The sequence below is a fragment of the Perca flavescens genome, chromosome 7, assembly GCF_004354835.1.
Source record: "Perca flavescens isolate YP-PL-M2 chromosome 7, PFLA_1.0, whole genome shotgun sequence".
NCBI lineage: Eukaryota > Metazoa > Chordata > Actinopteri > Perciformes > Percidae > Perca > Perca flavescens.
Genome location: NC_041337.1, coordinates 10,064,794 through 10,084,229, shown reverse-complemented (window position 1 = coordinate 10,084,229; position 19,436 = coordinate 10,064,794). Strand labels below are relative to the sequence as shown.

The window sequence follows — 19,436 nt, the reverse complement described above, 5'->3', positions numbered from 1 at the left end:
GCATGCTGGGGTGGGCATTGAATTATCTGTCCTCACTGGCGGCCTGTGTAGGTCTGCAGGAGGCATGCTAGTTGAGTACATACAGTATGTGTGTGTGTGTTTGTACATGTACATTTGCGTGAGTGGTAGTTAGTGGAGCTTTCTACTGATGCTTGAGTTAAATCTACTCAGTGAGAAATATTAATATAACATTTACAGTACGTCAAATATGAGATGTAGACTGAGTTGCCTCCTTGATTCCTAATTGATTCCCTCTGCGTTTTCTCTCCCTGGTGGCTCAACAGTGACACAGAAAGTCTTTTCTTTTTTTTTATAACAAAATGGTGCAGGGACAGGGTGGCATGTCCCATTCTCCATTAGCCTGGCATTCTCAAATTGATATTAGCAAAATCTTTTACTTTTAACTGTTTTGGAGAACATCTTTTTAGTCACAGTGGATACAAATGTGTGGAGGCTTTTCATGTCAAATGTGTAACATAGCCTGAATGCAACTGTTGTATAGTAATGTGGGTTCAGTTACACACAAGAATGCCAGCTTATTGAGACCCAAAGTTAGCTAACACCCAACTCTTTTCGCAAGCAATACAAAAACTTAGTAATGTGTCACCCTTTACTTTATCAAACTCTTGAGTTTGAACAGGGAACCAGGGATTTTGAACAAACCAAAAATCAAACACCAGCACAGCGATGAAAACCATACACTGTAGTGATGATCCGTTTCCGTATCATGGCGTGGCCCTGAGCTGGCAATGATGTTTTGTATGATTTTTAAGTACGTTTTTGTTTTTGTTTTTAGCATGCTGCATTTGTGAATCAACAGGTTGGTCCTGAGAAGAGATTAGCTAAGCTGCTAGCATTCAATTTACCTTTTGTGACTCAACAAAGTTCAGTACATGAGTTTGACAGCTGTACTTTTCTTTAGAATGTATTAAACGTCCTCGACAAGGACACACCCTTATTAGAGATATATTTTTTTCAAATCAGGTTTCATTGTGCTGATTTTTTTATTTTTTTTGTTTAGCAAGGGATTAAATCTCAGCACCTGTGCAGCCATTGCACCAGGGTTTCCTGTTTTTGTTATACTTACGCTGAGCTCAAAAACATGTATTTTTTTATTTACAGTACATTTGTTGTTTTCCTTTTTAAATAAATAAAAAAACAAAATCTACTTTTTATTTGTTCTGGTTTTTGGAACAGATTTATAACCTCATTCTCAGTCTTACTTCTCGAACAATGATTATGGTAACTCCAAGAGCACTCGAAGAGTTAGCAAAAGTACTACAAAGACTGAATGTGTCACAGAATCACACTTTTTTTTTTTTTTTTTTTTTTTTTATAACTTTCATTATTCAGAGCTGCTCTGTCCCCACTAAAGGAGCTTTTTCACTTTTCAGTTTGTCATCACAAGTTGCTTCTAATCAGAGATACTATAACGATATCACTTCTAATGAAACGGCTTCATAGTCCCAAACTGCGTGACTCAAAAACATGAATAATATCCTATTCATTTTTATAAAAACGGTTGCAGCTACTGTTGAATAATGTATAGTAGGAATGCAAGACAAGTATTTATAATAGGACCATTCAAACCCAGGGACAATTCAAAATGCTTTGCATAAGGACGGAAGGAGAAAAACCATTAGACATAAAATAATATACCAGAACTACAGGTAGAGTGCAGTTAATAAGTAGCCCCAAATTCAGAAATACAAATAAAAGTACTGTAGATAAATGTATCCATCAAATATACAAGAAAACAGCAGTTTTGAATTTAGATAAAAGTGTAGGTGAAGTTATTAAGATCAAGATGATTAAGAAGTTGGTTCCATCTTTGTCTTTGGTTCTGACTTGAGGTTCTACTAGCTGACTGCTTCTTCAACATCTAAAAGGATATCAGAGGTGTATTTTGGCCCATGGCCAATAAGTATTTTTTTTACTGATGCTTCATAGATCAGTTAAACCATTAATTAGAACAAGTCTGGGGTGCCACTTTGTGAACAATCTATTGCAACGTGTTTATCCTCTCAATTTGGTAATAATGCAGTTATACATGTTGATAATTCATTCATACTTCCTTAGGCCATCATGTCTGCAGTTAGAAATGTTCGTTATTAAAGGGCAATATATTTATATATTATGTAATATATTTTGGTCCTTTGTCTGCGGCTCTTTTGTGGAAGTACGTGGTTAAACAGTTTAAAACCAGTCAACCCAAGAGTATTTCATTATTGGTGGTATATAATTGATCTGTAAAACATTAGTACATTATTTATTAAGAACTAGGAAGGCACTTTGAGATCGCAGACCTCCACCAAGGCATCTCACAATGTTAATGCAGTATGGATTTTCCCAGTCGGGAACTCATTTCGATCGATTTCGAGCGATATCACATGAATGCAGCACAAATGCCCTATTTCGCAATGTTAACAAAGGAAAAAAAATATATAATTTGTGTGTCCGCCCAGTGATTTGGATCTGCTCCAAAATGTAATTGCTTCTTCCTTGGCCCGTGCTACACCCTTTCACCAAGTTATATACAAATCGGGCCAGTAGTTTTTCCTGTAATCCTGTTGACCCTTTATAAAGGGTGCCAAAATATCTCCAGGATGTCAGGAAATCTTCCAGTCGGAGCGTCTTTTGTGCTCTTATGGTGCACTCTACATTTCCTTTATCATGTTGAAGAGCATGTATTTAACATTATGAGTACTCAGTTGTGGAAAGTAACTAAGTACAGTATATTTACTCAAATACAATATGAAGGTACTTTATAGCCTACTTTTACTCCACTACATTTATTTGACACTTCTAGTTAATTTGCAGATTCAGATTATTAATAAAAAAAATATAAATCAACAAAAAAAATAGTACTCAATAATGCATCACTAATGATAATGCAGGGATATCTTTATTCTGAAATGGGCGCATTGCGACTTTTACTTGTATCTTTGTATCTTTACACTTCGGTATTGCTACTTCTACTTACCTAAAAGATCAGTACTGATAATTCTCTGTATCCAGAGGGTCTGGGTGAAGTGTTTGGAAACCACCACCAGGTGGCGAGGTTGGACTGTAAAACTATCGGTGAACATGGAGCCTTGGCTTTTATTGCAGCCCACTCTTTCCTGTTTTCTGCATTGAACCTGGGTTTGCTCCCCAAATTAAATTATTTAATGACTTTTATTTACAGTAAACGAGAGTCGGGGGAGTGTTACACTATTGGCAGAACATAGGCTGTCTTTGGTTTTTAATGGGAAAGTGATGCTGCATGCCACAAATATTGCTCCGACTTTATTCAATTTCACATTGCTTCCAACTACACAATGAGTATTTTTCATGAAATACTTTAAATTCTAATATCTATTCTGGCCACAGGCATTACTGATGTAAAATTGTTTCTATACAGTTTGTTGTGAAAACACACAGCTCCTTTTAATACACACAACTTGAATGTCCAAAACGTTTACTAAACAAAACCCAAGAATGAGTTTAGGTTTGTTTTAGTGTAAAAGATCTCAACAATAATGATCAGTGAATAGTAAAGGAAGGAAGAACATGTCTTGAGACACATGCATTGCTTGAGTAAACTCCACCACACTGATATAGTACAGATGATTTGGCAACAGTCTTGGCTAGAACTTCCTGTTTGGGAAATAGGAGGCAGGCACTGGTGAGTACGTGCTGCACAGGAATGCAACTTACACAGAGTGAGTAATAGCACTCCCAACCACCGTTCTCTGCTGACGTCAAGCCAGCAGGCAAGCTAGAACAGGCTGCACTCGTCTGCAGTAGGAAAACTACAATCAAGGTGTGACTGACAGCCGGAAGTCATCTTAAAGCCACAGTTGTTTCTTTTGAAACTTCGGTCAGTCTGATCTGACAGTGTGGTCATGACTCAGGCTGTTTGTGGTGAAGGGTTATTTTGTTGCTTAACTAATTATAAATGTCATTTTGAATGTATATCGTATCAATATATGTCATCTACCAAAGCCTACACATTTGAATGTTTGTGACTTGGGTGAGAAATGAAAGCTCTTAGATGAGAATATGACAGTTCTGAGAAATGTGACTTGAACAAATGTCAAAAGTGCACTCTCTGTTGTCCTACAGTGCCTCCTTACTCAGCCTAATTGTGCATAATGCTGACTCCACATTCAGAATCGACTTAAAATGATATCTACTCTGCCCTGCTGACTCTTCCAGCATGTGTCCTCAGTTTAGTTATTAACCTGGAACTTCCCAATAGCTGGCCAGCTGTGAGGGTGGGACAATCTTTGACTGTAAGTCTCTTTTGTAGCCTGAAGATTATTTCCACAAGGGAGCCGAGCAGGCATCAGGAAATTCCTGAATGCGAGGGGAGTCAGGTCTTTCCAAGTGTGACTCTGCAAAGTCTGAGTCACCATACACACACACACACACACACACACACACACAAACACAAACACCAGCGTTGTACAATAGACGCTTGATAGGAGGAAGTATGAGTACACTGTCAGGTGTACCATGTCTCTTCATGCCCTTATCATTTCAAAACTTACAAAGACAGGGGAGTGTCTTGCACTACATTTGAGTACTGTATTTCCAGTTCATGCTACTCTATACTTCTACTACACTACATTTCAGAGGGAAATACTGTACTTTTTTACTCCATTGAAATTATCTGACAGCTTACAGTAAGCCTACTAGTTACTTTTCAGATTGTTATTTTAAACACAAGCTTATAAAATACAACAAGTTAACGGAATAATTCGACATATTCAGCATTATGCTTATTTGCTTTTTTGCCTAAATTTATATAAGAACATCAATGCCACTCTCATGTCTAGCATCTGGTTAGCATAGCTTAGCATAAAGACTGGAAACAGGGGGAAACAGCTAGCCTTGGCTCTGTTCAAAGGTGAAAAAAATCCACCTAACAGCAGCACCTCTGAAGCTCACTAATTAACAAAGTACCTTTCCTTTGGACAGTCAGGCTACCTGTTTCCCACTGTTTCCAGTCATTGTGCTAAGCTAAGCTAACTGGTAGTTAGTGGTAGGTTCATATTTAGCATGCAGACATGAGAGTGGTATGAATCTTCTCAAAAAGCAGTGTCTAGTTCAGTGGTTCCCAAACCTTTTCACGTGAAGGACCCCTAAACTGACACAAATTAAACTAAAGACCCCTGTTTGATAAGGGTTTTGCTTTTAGATGTTTTATTACAGAAAGTGTATGAAACCCATGACCAAAATAGTCATGCATTCTGCCAATGTGATTGTGGGATTTTAGTAAAAATAAACAATTTCCCTTTTTGCTTGGGCCCCCCTGGAACCTCATCAAGGACCCCTGGCGGTCCCCGGACCCCACTTTGGGAACCACTGGTCAGTTGGGGCCGCTTCTCAGCCCTCTAAACATCTCAGATGGCTTAATTCAAAGAACTGTTCTAGGACCAAAAGAGGTTTAACTATTAAACGTGTGGCCAAACTTTGTTTTTTCTTCCTTCTTTTCCCATTAATCATCGCACAACCCTTTAAATTACTTTGAGACCCTTTGGAGGGGCCTGACCAGTGGACTAAACTACCAAACTGTATACCTTAAGTAAAAGAAGCTTCATCTAAAACAGTTACTACAGTAAAATGCTACTTAGGTATTAATGCTTCAGTATTAACAATCTAGCAATGTGATAATATATCAGTCACAGAGGCCATTTTTATGCAACACAAGTACTTTCACTTGTGCATATTGCCGATAATACCTTGGTACTGTAAGTATGACTCTGAAAGCAGGACTTTCTACTACTTTTAATGGAGTATTTTTAAATTGTTGTATTGGTACTTCAGGAAAGGATCTGAGGACCAAATGACTCAAATGGGGGAAAAAACTCTGTGTTGTTGTTCTCATTAAACTGCAGCCTCTCTGTCAGAAGCTGATGTTTTTTTTTGTGTGTTACGTGTGTTGAGACACTCACCCGTGAGCAGTTCCTCTTCCTGTTCCTGTCACCCTGGCTGCTGCTGTTGAGGATCAACCGTCAAGATGCAGACATCAATTTGACATGTAGTACCTCGACTGTCATAGGCTCAGTTCATGCATGTAGGTCACAGAGTAAATACTAAGAGGCTGGAGCCGGTGCTTCCCCCTTAGTGCGCTTCAAAGCTCCCGCATCCTTCCTTTTGTCGAACGCAGCAAGGAGTGATGACGTTAAAGACATATGGTCCATATGTAAACAAAGCTGGCTGACCTGCCTGTCTCACCACAGATGTCACCACTGTGTTCATTTTTGTTACAGTGAACACAGTGTTGTTGTTGATGTTTGTCTTCTTCATAGCAACTCTGGAAAAAAAAGATGACACATTGATGCACCACCGAGTCTGTGACAGACTCACACACATGAATGTCAATGATTGTGTGTTTAAGACTAGTTTATGAAATTAGGTGAAAGGTAAGGTGCGAACGTGAAGACGGTCACACATTTAAACTAGTGTGGGTGGAATGTTTTCATGGCTGCCACCCTCAATAACACATCCTACTTCCTGTTGAGTAATTTGTACATGTCAAAGCCCACACATGACTACTACTATAATATGTCAAGGCATCTGAGATTTCACAAGTGTACAGCTGAGAATTTACTGTACATGTTATTGTTTTACTTTTCAGCTGCTTGTCAACAAAACAGTGTTGTTTTTTTATTTATTTTTTATATTCTCTACATTTTATACGTCACATTTTGTCCCTTTCAGCTAGGGAGTTAAAGACCTGAATATACTTTTGTGCCTGCATAATTTGACATTGCATATATATATATATATATATATATATATATATATATATATATATATATATATATATATATATATATATATAATAAGCAGAGCCACACAGAATCTGTGGATGCAGGATTTCACATAATATCCCACAGATTTTTAACAGATGTTAAAGGGATACGCCACCGTTTGTTGAAATAGGGCTTATCACGGTCTCCCTAGCTGTAGATAGGTGGGCCAACGCATTTTTTGTGCATGCATTGTTTTAGTCCGGTGCAACACCGGCTGCGCCGCCGCTAGTTGGCTTAGCGTAGTGAATGGAATCATGGAATCCTATGTTGCCAGTTAGCATGCTGTGAGTAAAAGTGAGCCAACAAAAGACAAAAAAACAACCTAATTACTTGCACTGAGACAAAAAATGCGTTGGCCCACCTATCTACAGCCAGTGTAGACCGTGATAAGCCCTATTTCAACAAACGGTGGCGTATTCCTTTAAACAAATTTAAAGTGCCCATATTATGAAAAAATCACTTGTTCTGGGATTTGGGGTGTTATTTTGTGTCTCTGGTGCTTCCACACGCATACAAACTTGAAAAAACCCCATCCATGCTGTTTTGAGTGAGATACAGGTTTCTGAATGTATCCTGCCTTCAGTCTCCGGGTGAGCTGGTCAAAATCGGCAGGGCTATCTACGTCATCGGCATGTAAGTAGTATACTATTTCTTTTGTAGATTAGGGTGAACTTGTGTGAGGGTGAACCTCGTTCTCAATGGCAAAACACTGCTACAACACACACAAGTTCGCCCTACAAAGAAATTGTATAGAACTACTTACATGTCCCTCGTCTGCTAGTGCTGCTGCTAGCGCTAGTAGTCCTTACATAGCTAGTAGTCCTTACCTAGCTAGGGCGCATGTGTGACTCCCAACAGAGATGGGATAGAAGTGAGATGCCTAACTCTGTAGCTAAAACAGAGAGCTCAACACACAGGGTGAAAAGAGGAGCTGCAGCAATGTGCAGTACAACAAAAATACAAGGGGGTAAGCTTCGCTTCAGAACGCGTAGCTCCTACGGCGCCATTTTGATGCTACAAAGCGATCACCTCCCGTTATCATCCCATTGACTGCCATTCATTTTGACGTCACTTTGACAGCGAATAACTTTACATCGGAAGTGTTTAAAGACTCTATTTGTCCATTGTTTATTTCTAAAGAAAAACGACAATGTATAAAAGGCTCCATTACCTTGTACCTCACGTTATGGCTCCGTAGCAGACGTTTTTGTAAAAATACACAAACGATTGTGTCATAACCACGCGACTTACTGTCGCATAGTAGAGGAATTACCGTATAGTACAAGAGAAGCTCGCAGGCAGTTTCAATTTACGTTAGCTGTTTAGGTTTAATTACTAATGTTAACTATAATTTTAGTTAGCAATAATTAGCTTGTTCTCATGCTATCTCCATACCTACGCTCTCCGTCTCTGTAAGATTCTGAATGATTGAGATTTCTCTTGTCACAGCTACCAGAAGACTTCCAACTTTCAGACACGTTGTTCACGTCACATTTACATTGTCTCTCTCAGTTGGAGGCTGCGCAGTAAAGCAAGAGATCACCGGAAAAGTGCTTCTAATAGCCTTCATTGGTCTCCGTCGAGAGCAACGGGGTCTGTTGGTCCATTATATACTGTCTATGCAACAATATGGTGTTTTTTGAAAATTAAACCATGTAAACCTATTCTGGTACAACCTCAAAATACAATTATGAACCTGAAAATGAGCATAATATGGGCACAAATGATAACTCATGTTAACACACATCACCCCAAGCAGAAATTAGTTCGCTAAATTCCGCAGATTTTCATTTTGGATCTGCAGATTCCGTTTCGGTCTGCTAATGATATATGACACATCAGCCAGTCATGCCAGTTAAAACTCTTGCAGAGCAGTTGGTTCATCTTTCATCCCCTGATATAATGTATGTGTATAATTTACAGTTACATTTAAGTGCCCCTCTCATGACTTATGTTTTTGGTGGTGGCATTTTTTTAATGTGGTAGAGGACACATTTTCAGTTCCATATTTTCCCAATTACAACGCCCAGTTGTCAAAATATAATAGGATGTCAGCCAATTGAGCTGCGTGTCAGAGTGTCTGGTAATCCAGGAAAGTTTTAGAGGAGAGCTTTGAGGAATAGTGCAATGGGCTGAAGTTTCAATATAGAAGTGTGGCACCTCGAAAGACACGAAATACACAAGACATTACTGAGGTCTACTTGTGTGTGTGGAGGAGCCAGTATGATAACAGTGTTAAATCAACGTTGGCTCATATCTGTGGAGAACGGATTTGTTGACTGTGAATGATTGTCTTTATGTGATGTGACCCTGACTTCCACCACCAATTCTATTGAACACATGATACGACTATGATAAGGGGAAAATGTTACCAGTTCATTATATAATATGTCTGAAATAAAGTGTGTCAAATGCCATCTTTTGTTCACTGGTGAAAACTAAATAAGTACATTTACTGCTGAACTTTAGTGCACACTTTAGGTAGTTGAGAATGTATTTATTCTTTTTTAATAAGTTACCATTTCATACTACTTTATACTTCTACCCCACTACAGTTCAGAGGAAAATATTTTCGTCCTCAGCTACATTTATTTGACAGCTATAGTTAGTTGTTACTTAACTTATTAAGATTTTAGACACAAATCATACAATCGGCTTGTAAAAGTTGATGCACTGTTATATCAGACTACCTAACAGAATATAGTTATATTTTTTGCAAAACCTCAAACAATCATAATATGATATGTATATATTAATGCATCCATAATACTAATCCAATTATACAAACATGTAACACTCTAAAACATATAACACTCTAAAATCTGCTTAAGTTAATTTTGCTGATATTATTTATGTACTTTTCTTGAGTAAAGGTTTAAATGCAGGATTTTCTATTTTAATGAGATGAATTGGCATTGTGGTATTTCTACTTTTAAGTAAACAATGTGAATATTTCCTCTGTCACTGTTTTATTTTTTTTTAGCAATAAATGGCATACCATATTGGGAAATAATAAAAAGTCATATTTTAACATTTAGTAAAAGCAGGTGTCACTTTCTGTTGTGTGCTTTAAAAACGTATCAGTTACATTCAAATGTATTCTGGGCGATCAATTTAGTCCCAAATGGCACTTAACATTTTTCATACAGCTTCAGTTTAAAGTAAAGTTCTATCAGGCTTTGTTTACTTATTAATGTATAAATTGATTTATTAACAATACTTTGTACATTATTACAGTGTTCTGTATGCAGTAAGGAAACACCTGTTGATCACTCTGCATAAAGCATCAATTATCGCTTCATACACTGCGAGTGCATTTTAAATTAACTCGTCTTACACACAAATTGAGCCAATGCTCGTTTTGCAAGGATGGCCTGATGTTACACAAGATCTGGGCAGTGATACTTGACACTGTGTAGTGACCGCAAGTCACTTCTGCACGTCAGTTTAGTGCTTTTCACAGTCATCTACAGCACAAATAGCAGAAGTGAACTAAGATGTTGAAATCTTGGTGCACTTCAAGACAGATCATGTCCTGGTCCGTTTACCGTATCTCAGGCGGTCTGGCTTCCCGTTACAACCCATGGTCCGGATATCCGATGTTCCTTTCACTTAGAGGAGGAACTGTAATTAAACAAGCAAAATCACGGTGTTAAAATCACCAATACTTAAAAATCACATTTAGAAATACTAAGTAATTCTGACTGGTCCAAAAACTATTAAAAACACACCAATGAGCCATACTGTTGCAGTGAGTGTACTTTGACTCAATTGCACATACACCATCCTGTTGCTGTGAATACTCACTGGCGCATCAACTGTTTATTAATCTGTGACTGATTGTATTATGCTGATTTGTATTTTTGTAATTATTGTGATGAAAAGTCAAAAGTCTTGTTTTGTCCAAAATCCAAAGACATTCAGTTTACTATCATGTGTGAAAAAGAAAAGCATGTAATCCTCATATTTGAGAAGTTCGAAACAGCAAATATTTGACATCTTTGCTTATATATATACATTTTTGATAATAAAATCAGTTTTATTTTTTTATTTTATTGGTTTATTTGATAGGGACCATGCATATTTATGAACATTGTTGTATAAAAAACACTGTGTAAATATGCCAGAATTAGTAAAACCTAACTACTTTTCATCTGCAGTCCCTAGGCAGGTGACATAGGACTAACATAGAGACAGCCAGCAGTCATACAGCACTCATTTACTCACTATAAATTAAAAGGTACACATAATGGTGACGTATACATTGACAAAACAAAAATACATGATGACAAAGACATTATTCATCCACCTCTATACTGCAATCAATTTAACAGTGAAAGTGTATGGGTGATGAAATGTGTGTTTTAGAGTGATTTTATTATCAAAATAGTTGCCAATTAATTTTCTGTTGATCGACTGATCAATGTACCGACTAATTGTTGTAGCTCTTTACCATATATATCAATTTGTGTCATACCTGTTTCTAAATAACCTTGTTTGTTGAAACTGCAACAAACCCCATCTGTTTTGCTCCATGTTTACTTGAACTGGGGATCAATTAAATAACCAGTGGGAGTTCGGATCACGGATTGGAACAAATCTTGGAAATGGGTTTTTCAAAAGCAAAAGAGGGATTCTGAACTAAGATCAGACCATGTAATCCAATTTTACATTTGATCTACATCAAACCTGCCTTTTGGGTTTTTCAAAACTTTGAACTTAGTTTGGGATCTATTTGATAAAAAAAAACAGGATTATATTATTATTATTTTTTTTTTAAAGTGAATGATCATAAAATCAATGTTTACTGATGATATATACATGTCTTCTTATTTGAAGCATATATGAAGCATGTCACATCTAATGAGATCTATGGTAAACAAAAAAACAACAACATTATAACAAAAACAGGAATGTAAAATGTTTTTGTTTATTACAGTGTTTCTGTTTCTTAAAATTAAAACAAACAATGGCTATTAGTGGCCACCGGTATTGTGCCTACCTGTTGTTCTTTGCTAAGCCAGTAGGCTACACTTTAACTTTTACATTTAAGGCTCTGGTAAACAGGATTTGGTAATCCTGAAACTTGGTATTTGGATCACAGTGATCCAATCCAATGTTCCTTCAAAAAACTGGCATAAAATCAAGATGGATCAGGTTATCCTGGATAGCAAAACATGGGATTTCCAAATCCGTATCAATTTTAACCAGATTCAATTTTTTGAAAAACTGGGCCCTGGAAATAACCCAGTACCAAGTATTATCAACACTTTTCCAGTCAAACGATACCTGCATTCAATCTTTTTTGTACCCAGATCTAAAAAATAATGACTATTTCTATGGTTTTTTTATGTTTACCGCAAGCTTTTTTTAAAGTGAAGTTTGTTTGGCCCACTATTGCAGCAGTGGTCTGGTGAAGTCGAGCAAGGTGAGGTGTATTGGACGGAGTTGGCAGTTCAGCGTGCTGAGATGCTGACATTCAACATGATGTGTATTGAATGAAGTGGAAAAAAGTAGTCTAAAAGTATTCGACTTGTATTGGTATCACTTTAAGGGTACTGGTATCGTGATTTTTTTAACCCATGTGTTGTCTTCGGGTCAAATTCGACCCGTTTTCAAAATGTCTATGTCAGAAATATGGGTTGCTTTTTAACTACCTAATTTTAATTTCCCAAAAATAACATGGATGATTCCATACAACGCGCTTCGAAAATACAAAAAAAGATCGGATCCCTACTTTCATTACACTTTGGTTGTTTTATTCAATTTTTTTGCATTTGAAAAAACAAATTGAAATGTTTCGAAACAGTATCCTCACTGAACGTTGACATATACCCTTCTGTGATTATCCTTCCTTTAATATGAGTCTAAATAATTCATAATGTTTGCTTTTATAACTCAAGGATAAGGAATAATTTCCTATAAATCAAGTTTATTGACCATGAATTGAAAAAAAAAGTGTAAAACTGGCGGTAGTAAGTTGGTGTTAGTGGTGTTTATACATGGTAGTGAAAAGAAGCGTTAAATAACTAATAAATAACTCTGATATAAACTGGAAAGATTGCCTAAATATAACAAACACCATTACCACCAATGATAATCTTATACAATACAAGCTCATGACACTAAATCAAAAATAAATAAATTTGATGCCTCTTTTGTTTGTGTAAAATGTGGCATACACAAGGAGACAATAATACACGCATTCTGGCAATGTAAGAAGGTTCGTAAGGGTTGGTTAGAGATCCAAAAATGGATGACCAACACTTGTAAAATCAAAATTGAATTCACTGTCTTGAGCAGTATATTTCAAAACACAGACCAGCTAAAGTACCACATTGGTATATGGAAGGATACAGAGGCCCCATTGCTACAGCAATGGAAGGGACTAATGAAATATTTTTTAAGTATAGAAAAATCAATGTTTGAAGACCAGAAAAAAAGGCAACAATTCAACAAGGTGTGGCAAGACATATATGAAGCCTTGTAAATTAAATGGCTAAGAAATAAGGACTAGGTATGTTGACTGAGAGCTGGAAACCGTGTGTGTGTGGGTGTGTGTGTGTGTGTGTGCGCATGTGCGTGCGCGGATGGGTGGGTGGGTTTTGTGTGTCAAACTGTGTGGGGTGGTGTGCGTGTAAAAGTGGAGTAGAGGAATACTGTTACTAGTTACTAGTAGGAGATGTATTCTGATTGGAATATGTAATTACACAGTATGCTGGTATATGTATTACTTCTTGATGGAAATAATAATTATAAAAAAAGAAAGAAAAGAAGCACCAAAAACATTGAAAACAAATCGCCAAAAGTGTAAAAAACGGGACAAAAAAACGTCACAAAAAGGGTTGATTTGACCCGGGAGGACAACAAGTGCATGGTCGAATGGAAGACAACACACAGGTTCAATAATATCCAGCCCTAATGTTCACAGTGTAATTTCAACACTTGTGGTATTTGTGATGTAAATCAGCAACAAATGTATTATGTATCAGCTAGTCTCGCATTGCCAGACCGTACTCCTGGCTACACCACACATACATTCTGGTATAGGAGAAAGAAAGAAAAAAAGTTCTGGGTTGTTTGCATTTCTTTAAACCAATCACAATGGTCTTGGGCGGCTCTAAGCTCCGGACGCAGCGACGGTGGCTCTGCAAAATAATCTCTGGAAGAGCTTGTTTTGGTGGAACACTTGCACATACACTATTAAATGAAGTTCACTGTTCACACACTACAGTAACATGAGCTATTTAAATTAGTTGCATACATGGTTAAACGTAATTTTCTCCAACCAGCGTATCGCAATACCATTGGTTCCAAAACATCCCACTTAGAGATGTTAAATGCTGTAAACATAATCTTTGTAAATCTTTCCAATCATTCCCCGAAAGAACCAAGCAGGCCTGTCTTGATGCACGATCAAAAACGTTCAAAACCTGCCATGTTCAGCGTGTAGCTTGCTAGCTCGAAGTCCGTTTGCTGAAGCAAAAGGATTCTGAGATCACCAACACGCGGAAAGTGGATAGTGAGGCTCACGAGCCGGAAGGCAGGCAATTTTCCTGGAAAAGTACTTCCGATGATCCTAACTATGTATCAGCTGACGCACTGTCAAACTAAACAAGCAAGAAGAACTGGACCAAAGCCAAATTCATTAATTAAAAGGGTTAATAGGAGGTTAAGTTTTCATCATTCAACTTTCTTTAATTTGGGAAACACAATCTGATACAACGTTTCAAAGTGGTTTGAGGAACAATGAACTTACTAATAAGCGTCAAAAAGACATACTAACATGACTCATAGATAAAAGAAAAATCTTCTATTTCTCAACCACTGGTACAGAATGGACATTTAGTGACAGGTGTGTGTGTGTGTGTGTTTTTATTGCAGTGTCAGAGGAGTTTTTTTAGGAGGCCAGTTGGCCTGGGGAGGGGTTGTGATGCAACAAGGAGTTTACGGACAGACACAGCCCATTGACGGTAAAATGAGGAAAGAGGGTTGGGCTAAACTTTCAAGAAAAGAGGTCATCCTGTGTGGGAATTTCCCTCTCTCCTGTGAGCATGTGAGCCAGGAGCAGGAAAAAACTGAGTGGGGATCCAATAGGAAACGAGGGGTCATCGAAGAAAGAATGCCTAGAATGTTTAAAATGGATCTTTGCCAACCCTGACAGCTACAACGAGTGCAGCAAGAGCAGGAAACGTGCTGAGAAAGTCACAACATGGAGTGCATGGATGTTAAATCATTAACGAGTGATATGAAACAATACATTGTTTCTGCGGTTTAATTAATAATGTTTTAAAATATCTACAACTTTTCTTGAAATCTGTAAAAAAACAACAAAAAAAAACTCATGAAAACTTGCACTGTTTTGTAGGCCTAAAAAAAAGAAGCTATTGTCCTGTTCATGGAAGATTACATTGTCTTATTCAAATGTGGGTGTAGCATTCTTCAAGTAGTGATGTGTTAGAAAGGGAGGATGTTGCACAACAGTTTAAAAGCTAAACTGTTCCATCATTGAGTGTGGTGAAACATCCACTGTGTTTAAAATGTCATCCCTCACTGCAAAACACAGCAACTGCTTTTTATACTTTATTTAGAGAATATAAAATGATGTCTAAATGCCAATAAAGTAAATATGCCCCCTCTTAAAAAACTAGCAAAGGAGGTTTTCCCTGTCCTCTGCTGTTTGAAGTGAGAGTTGCAAAAACATTCCCCACCCTGAATTTACACGGATCACCTACAAATCCCACCATGCCTCTGTCTTTATCCTCTCTGTCTGGGGTTTGCTTGTTTGAGGCCGATACGTTTCATAATGTGCACACAGTAAAATGCAGTCTGAGGGCTTGGTAAAATTCACTGCAAACAAATAGTCAACTTATCTATTATGTCTGGTGTAACCTACTTTGTCACTCCCATTTTTAACTTCTTCATTTTCTGAGTGTTTTCCACTTGAGGGTTTAACTAGGTTTGCTCAGGATTATTGGTATCTTGCCTGCGCTGACTCACAGCCAGGTCTTTTGGCTGTTGAAGCGAGACCTGAGGTGATGTGAGGAGGTTAGTTGCTGATTAATTTTCATGCAACCTTGAACCCCTCTCTGGGCCAGTGGACCCAACAGACTATTGACAGAGCCGTGTGCTAAAGATAAAGCTAACATTTATGTGCTGCGTGTCTTTTTTTGTGCTGTTCTCAGCAGTATCATTTCAGTATAAATTGTGTGCATATATTTCCTGATGTGAGACTTTTGGGTTAGTGGACAAGTTAACACAGGAATGCAAATGGCGTTGGCATTAATATCAGTAGAAAAACACAAATTCACTTATCAGTCCTCATTTATATTCTAGATTTAGTTACATGTGTCTCTATCGCCGTACAAGGGCACTGGCCTAACCACTGAATGCCATCTTCTGCTTTGTGGAAACAATAAATATAGCCTAAAAATGAAGTGTGATTATGGTAATCTGAGGCATTTTCAAATGTCTTTAGCCTTACTGTTACGAAATTCACTCCATGTCCAAAACGAAACATCAAATTCCTTTAGCATGTTTATTTCTCTTTCAATTTTGGCATATTGACCTAAAAAATATTGCAAATTTGCCTTTTTGTTGAGTCAGTTATTTGAATCTGCAATATGTTGTAGTGAAACACACCCTAATACACAGTCTGACTATCATGAATGTGTGTGAATATTTAAGGCAAGCACAACACCACTGTCTGCGCTTGCTTGAAAAAGAGAGAAGAAATTACAAATGAAATTGTTTAGAGAAAGTATAAATCTGTTTAATTCAATAAAATATCAAGTACAATTAAAGCATTTCCCCTTTCGATATTAAATAATTAGACTTATTTCATTCATTGGCAATACTATTACAAAGAGTTGCATCATTTCACTGCAGCAACTCTTCCCTTGACAACCATTGCTCCAGAAACACAAAATGTAGAAATCCACTCGCATGTATGTAAAATATGCACCAAAATACTGCATACACAACAATTACATCTGAGAATAAAGCTATGGTGACTTGTGAAGATTGGTGAATGATAGCGCTATCCATGCACCCATCAGTTCCATTATTGTCCCTGTAAACTGGTGGTCGCTTTCTTCACCTGTGAAGCGTACCGTTTTCAACACTTTCAGTGGATCACCTCAGGCTCTAAAGTCCATCAATGACAAGACAAGCAGCCCGCAGGTCTGTGTGGTGTCTCTGCTGGAGGTTCCTAACATTGTCCGGTGGCAGATAGCAGGTTGCGCAGGGTGGCCAGCTCTCTGGACAGCTGCTCTACACGCTTTTGTAAACGATCGTTCTCCGCAGCCAGTTCCAGCACTTTATGTTGGGTCTCCAAGTTGCGCATTTTGGCTTTGTCCCTGCTCTTCCTCACGGCGAGGTTGTTCCTCTCCCGCCTCACCCTGTACTCGTCACTGTCCTTGTCAAGGCGTTTCTTTGATTTCCCGCTGGACATTTTGCCACTGTGCGATGGTGACCTGCTTTTACCTGACGGGGCAGGTGTGCCGGGCGGGCTGGAGCAGGTCGAGGACGCGGTGGAGATGTTGCCAATACTGCCGCTGGTGGACTGGTAATGAAGGTAAGACCTCATGTCAAAACCAGACGACCCGTTCTCCATCTTCACGTCTTCCGGACTGTCGTCTCTTTCAGCGGCGGCGGCAGCGGCTCTGTAGCGGCTCCCGATGAGTTCAGGGCTGAGCACACTATCCACACGGGTCTCCTGCAGCTCAGCGTAACCCAGCGCGTAGGACTCCCTGGGGTCCCTCAAGTTGTCGCACTGATTCGTCTCCAGCTCGTTCAACAGCGAATAGTTCTTGTAGTTATGTAAAGCTGCAACTCTCTTGATTTTGCTCTCCGCCAGGAAATCGGAGAAAACGTCCCCCTGCTGCTGGTGGTGCTGGTGGTGCGTCTGCGCCGCCAGTTGCGGGCAGTGCAAAGCTGAATCCAGGTAAACGCTGAAGTCTATCGCTCTCTCCCGCTCTTCAATGCCCAGCTCCGTCATCGAGTCGCCGAGCTTCCAGTACGAGCCGTTGCTGGTGGGACTGATAATGCTGTCTCTACTGTGGATAGCAAATCCGCCCTCGTCGTAGAAGCCGGCCACTTCCATGGATCTTAACATCCGCCGGATTGCAGGAGCATGGAGGGCTGAGATGAGACGCCCAGAGAGGTTTTGGTTCAGTTACCTCAGTTGTGAAATGGCTCTTGTGTCGGAATGCAGTTTAAAAACCCCGTGTCACTGTCTGTGACAACATGTAGGCTAGTGCAACTATCTTGCAGAGGCCGTGCTCATGGATTGGGAAGAATTGACAGGTCTTCCTGTCTCGGGGGGTTTTATCATAGCTCCTCTAGACGCGATGGGCGTGGTTTTAACTGGGCAGGTGTGTGACGCGCAGCGAGGAGCCAACCGGACAACCTGTGCTGCTTTTGGAGGACCCTATCCACCCTATCCCGCAATCAACTATTCGTGTTTGGACATCAAAAACCGAACTTAATCCGCTTGTTTTGTTTTGTTTTTGTGCGCCATGTTTGTTGTGGTAGACTTTGGGCGCATCAGCAAAAATAACGAGGGCAAAAGCCACTTTAGTGGTTTTCACAACATAACGAAACTTAAGACAATATACAAATAAAAAGTGAAAATACAAAATAACCCCAGCCTCATTGCCCACAGCGCCAACTGTCACAACCGAATGGGGTGAATACTCCAACGTATGTTGACAACACGTCCATTCACGCCCTCTGCAGTCACATCTCATCATCTCGAAAAAAAATGGAAAAATCACACTCAGTGACAACCATCTTCTAAGTTGATGCGTAATCACCCTATAACGATTCTCATGAAACCATCCCTGGACCAATGAACAGCTGTTTCCCCACAACACACACATATACTAGTTTAAACCGGACTGTTGTCGTGAGGGTTGGTGTAGGTAGCCTACTTAGTCAGCCTGGGTTATAAAACAATTACATATGTCATTAAGGTCCAAGACGATTTTCTATGAGACATAATGCTTTTCCTCTCAGAACATTAACCCTTGTTTTGTCTTCGACCATGCAACTTGTTGTACTACCAGGTAATAAATGAAAATTAACCCTTTTGTAGAAGCTTTTTTTTTTATGTTTCCAGCGATTTTTTTTTCAAGATTCCCTTTTTTTGCGCTTTTTTTCCCCACTACCACCGGATTCACAACTAACATCAACTTATTAGGCTAGTTTTACACTGTGTTTTGGAATTCATAATCAATAAACCTCATTTATATGAAATTACACCCTACCTAATTTTTTTGTTAAATAAATCTGAAATTTTGAACTATTTTGACAAATAGTTACGATTTAGTGGATAATCACAGACTGTCACAGTTTAGTCAGGATACTGTTTAGATACTGTCATAGTTTCAAATGCTATAAAAATTGAATAAAACACCCAAAATTCTGTGAAAGTAGTGAACTGATCCTACATTTGACCTGCGATGAGCGTTATATGTAACCATCCGTGTTATTTTTGGGGCAATTTGGTTGAAAGAGACCCACATTTCTGATGCGGAAACTTTGAAAACGGGTCCAATTTGACCCGAGGACAAGGAGGGTTAATAGTAAAGAACTCACAAACAAGTAGGCTATTAAGAACCGGGCACG

General features: G+C 38.7%; 2 protein-coding genes across 2 annotated transcripts in view; both read right to left on the bottom strand.

The window, feature by feature from the left end:
* Positions 1–19,436, bottom strand: part of klhl12 (kelch-like family member 12) — a 50,182-nt gene that overhangs the window by 20,579 nt on the left and 10,167 nt on the right. Inside the window, exons 2-3 of the mRNA XM_028582721.1 lie at positions 10,355–10,430; positions 5,943–6,304 (exon numbers count right to left, since the gene is read on the bottom strand). The gene's annotated coding sequence lies outside the window, so the exon portion shown is untranslated. The remainder of the gene's footprint in view (positions 1–5,942; positions 6,305–10,354; positions 10,431–19,436) is intronic.
* Positions 16,554–18,150, bottom strand: cebpb (CCAAT enhancer binding protein beta). Its single transcript, XM_028582726.1, has one exon. It carries the CDS (start codon positions 17,920–17,922, stop codon positions 17,017–17,019), a length of 906 nt encoding a protein of 301 aa, XP_028438527.1. The 5' UTR covers positions 17,923–18,150; the 3' UTR covers positions 16,554–17,016.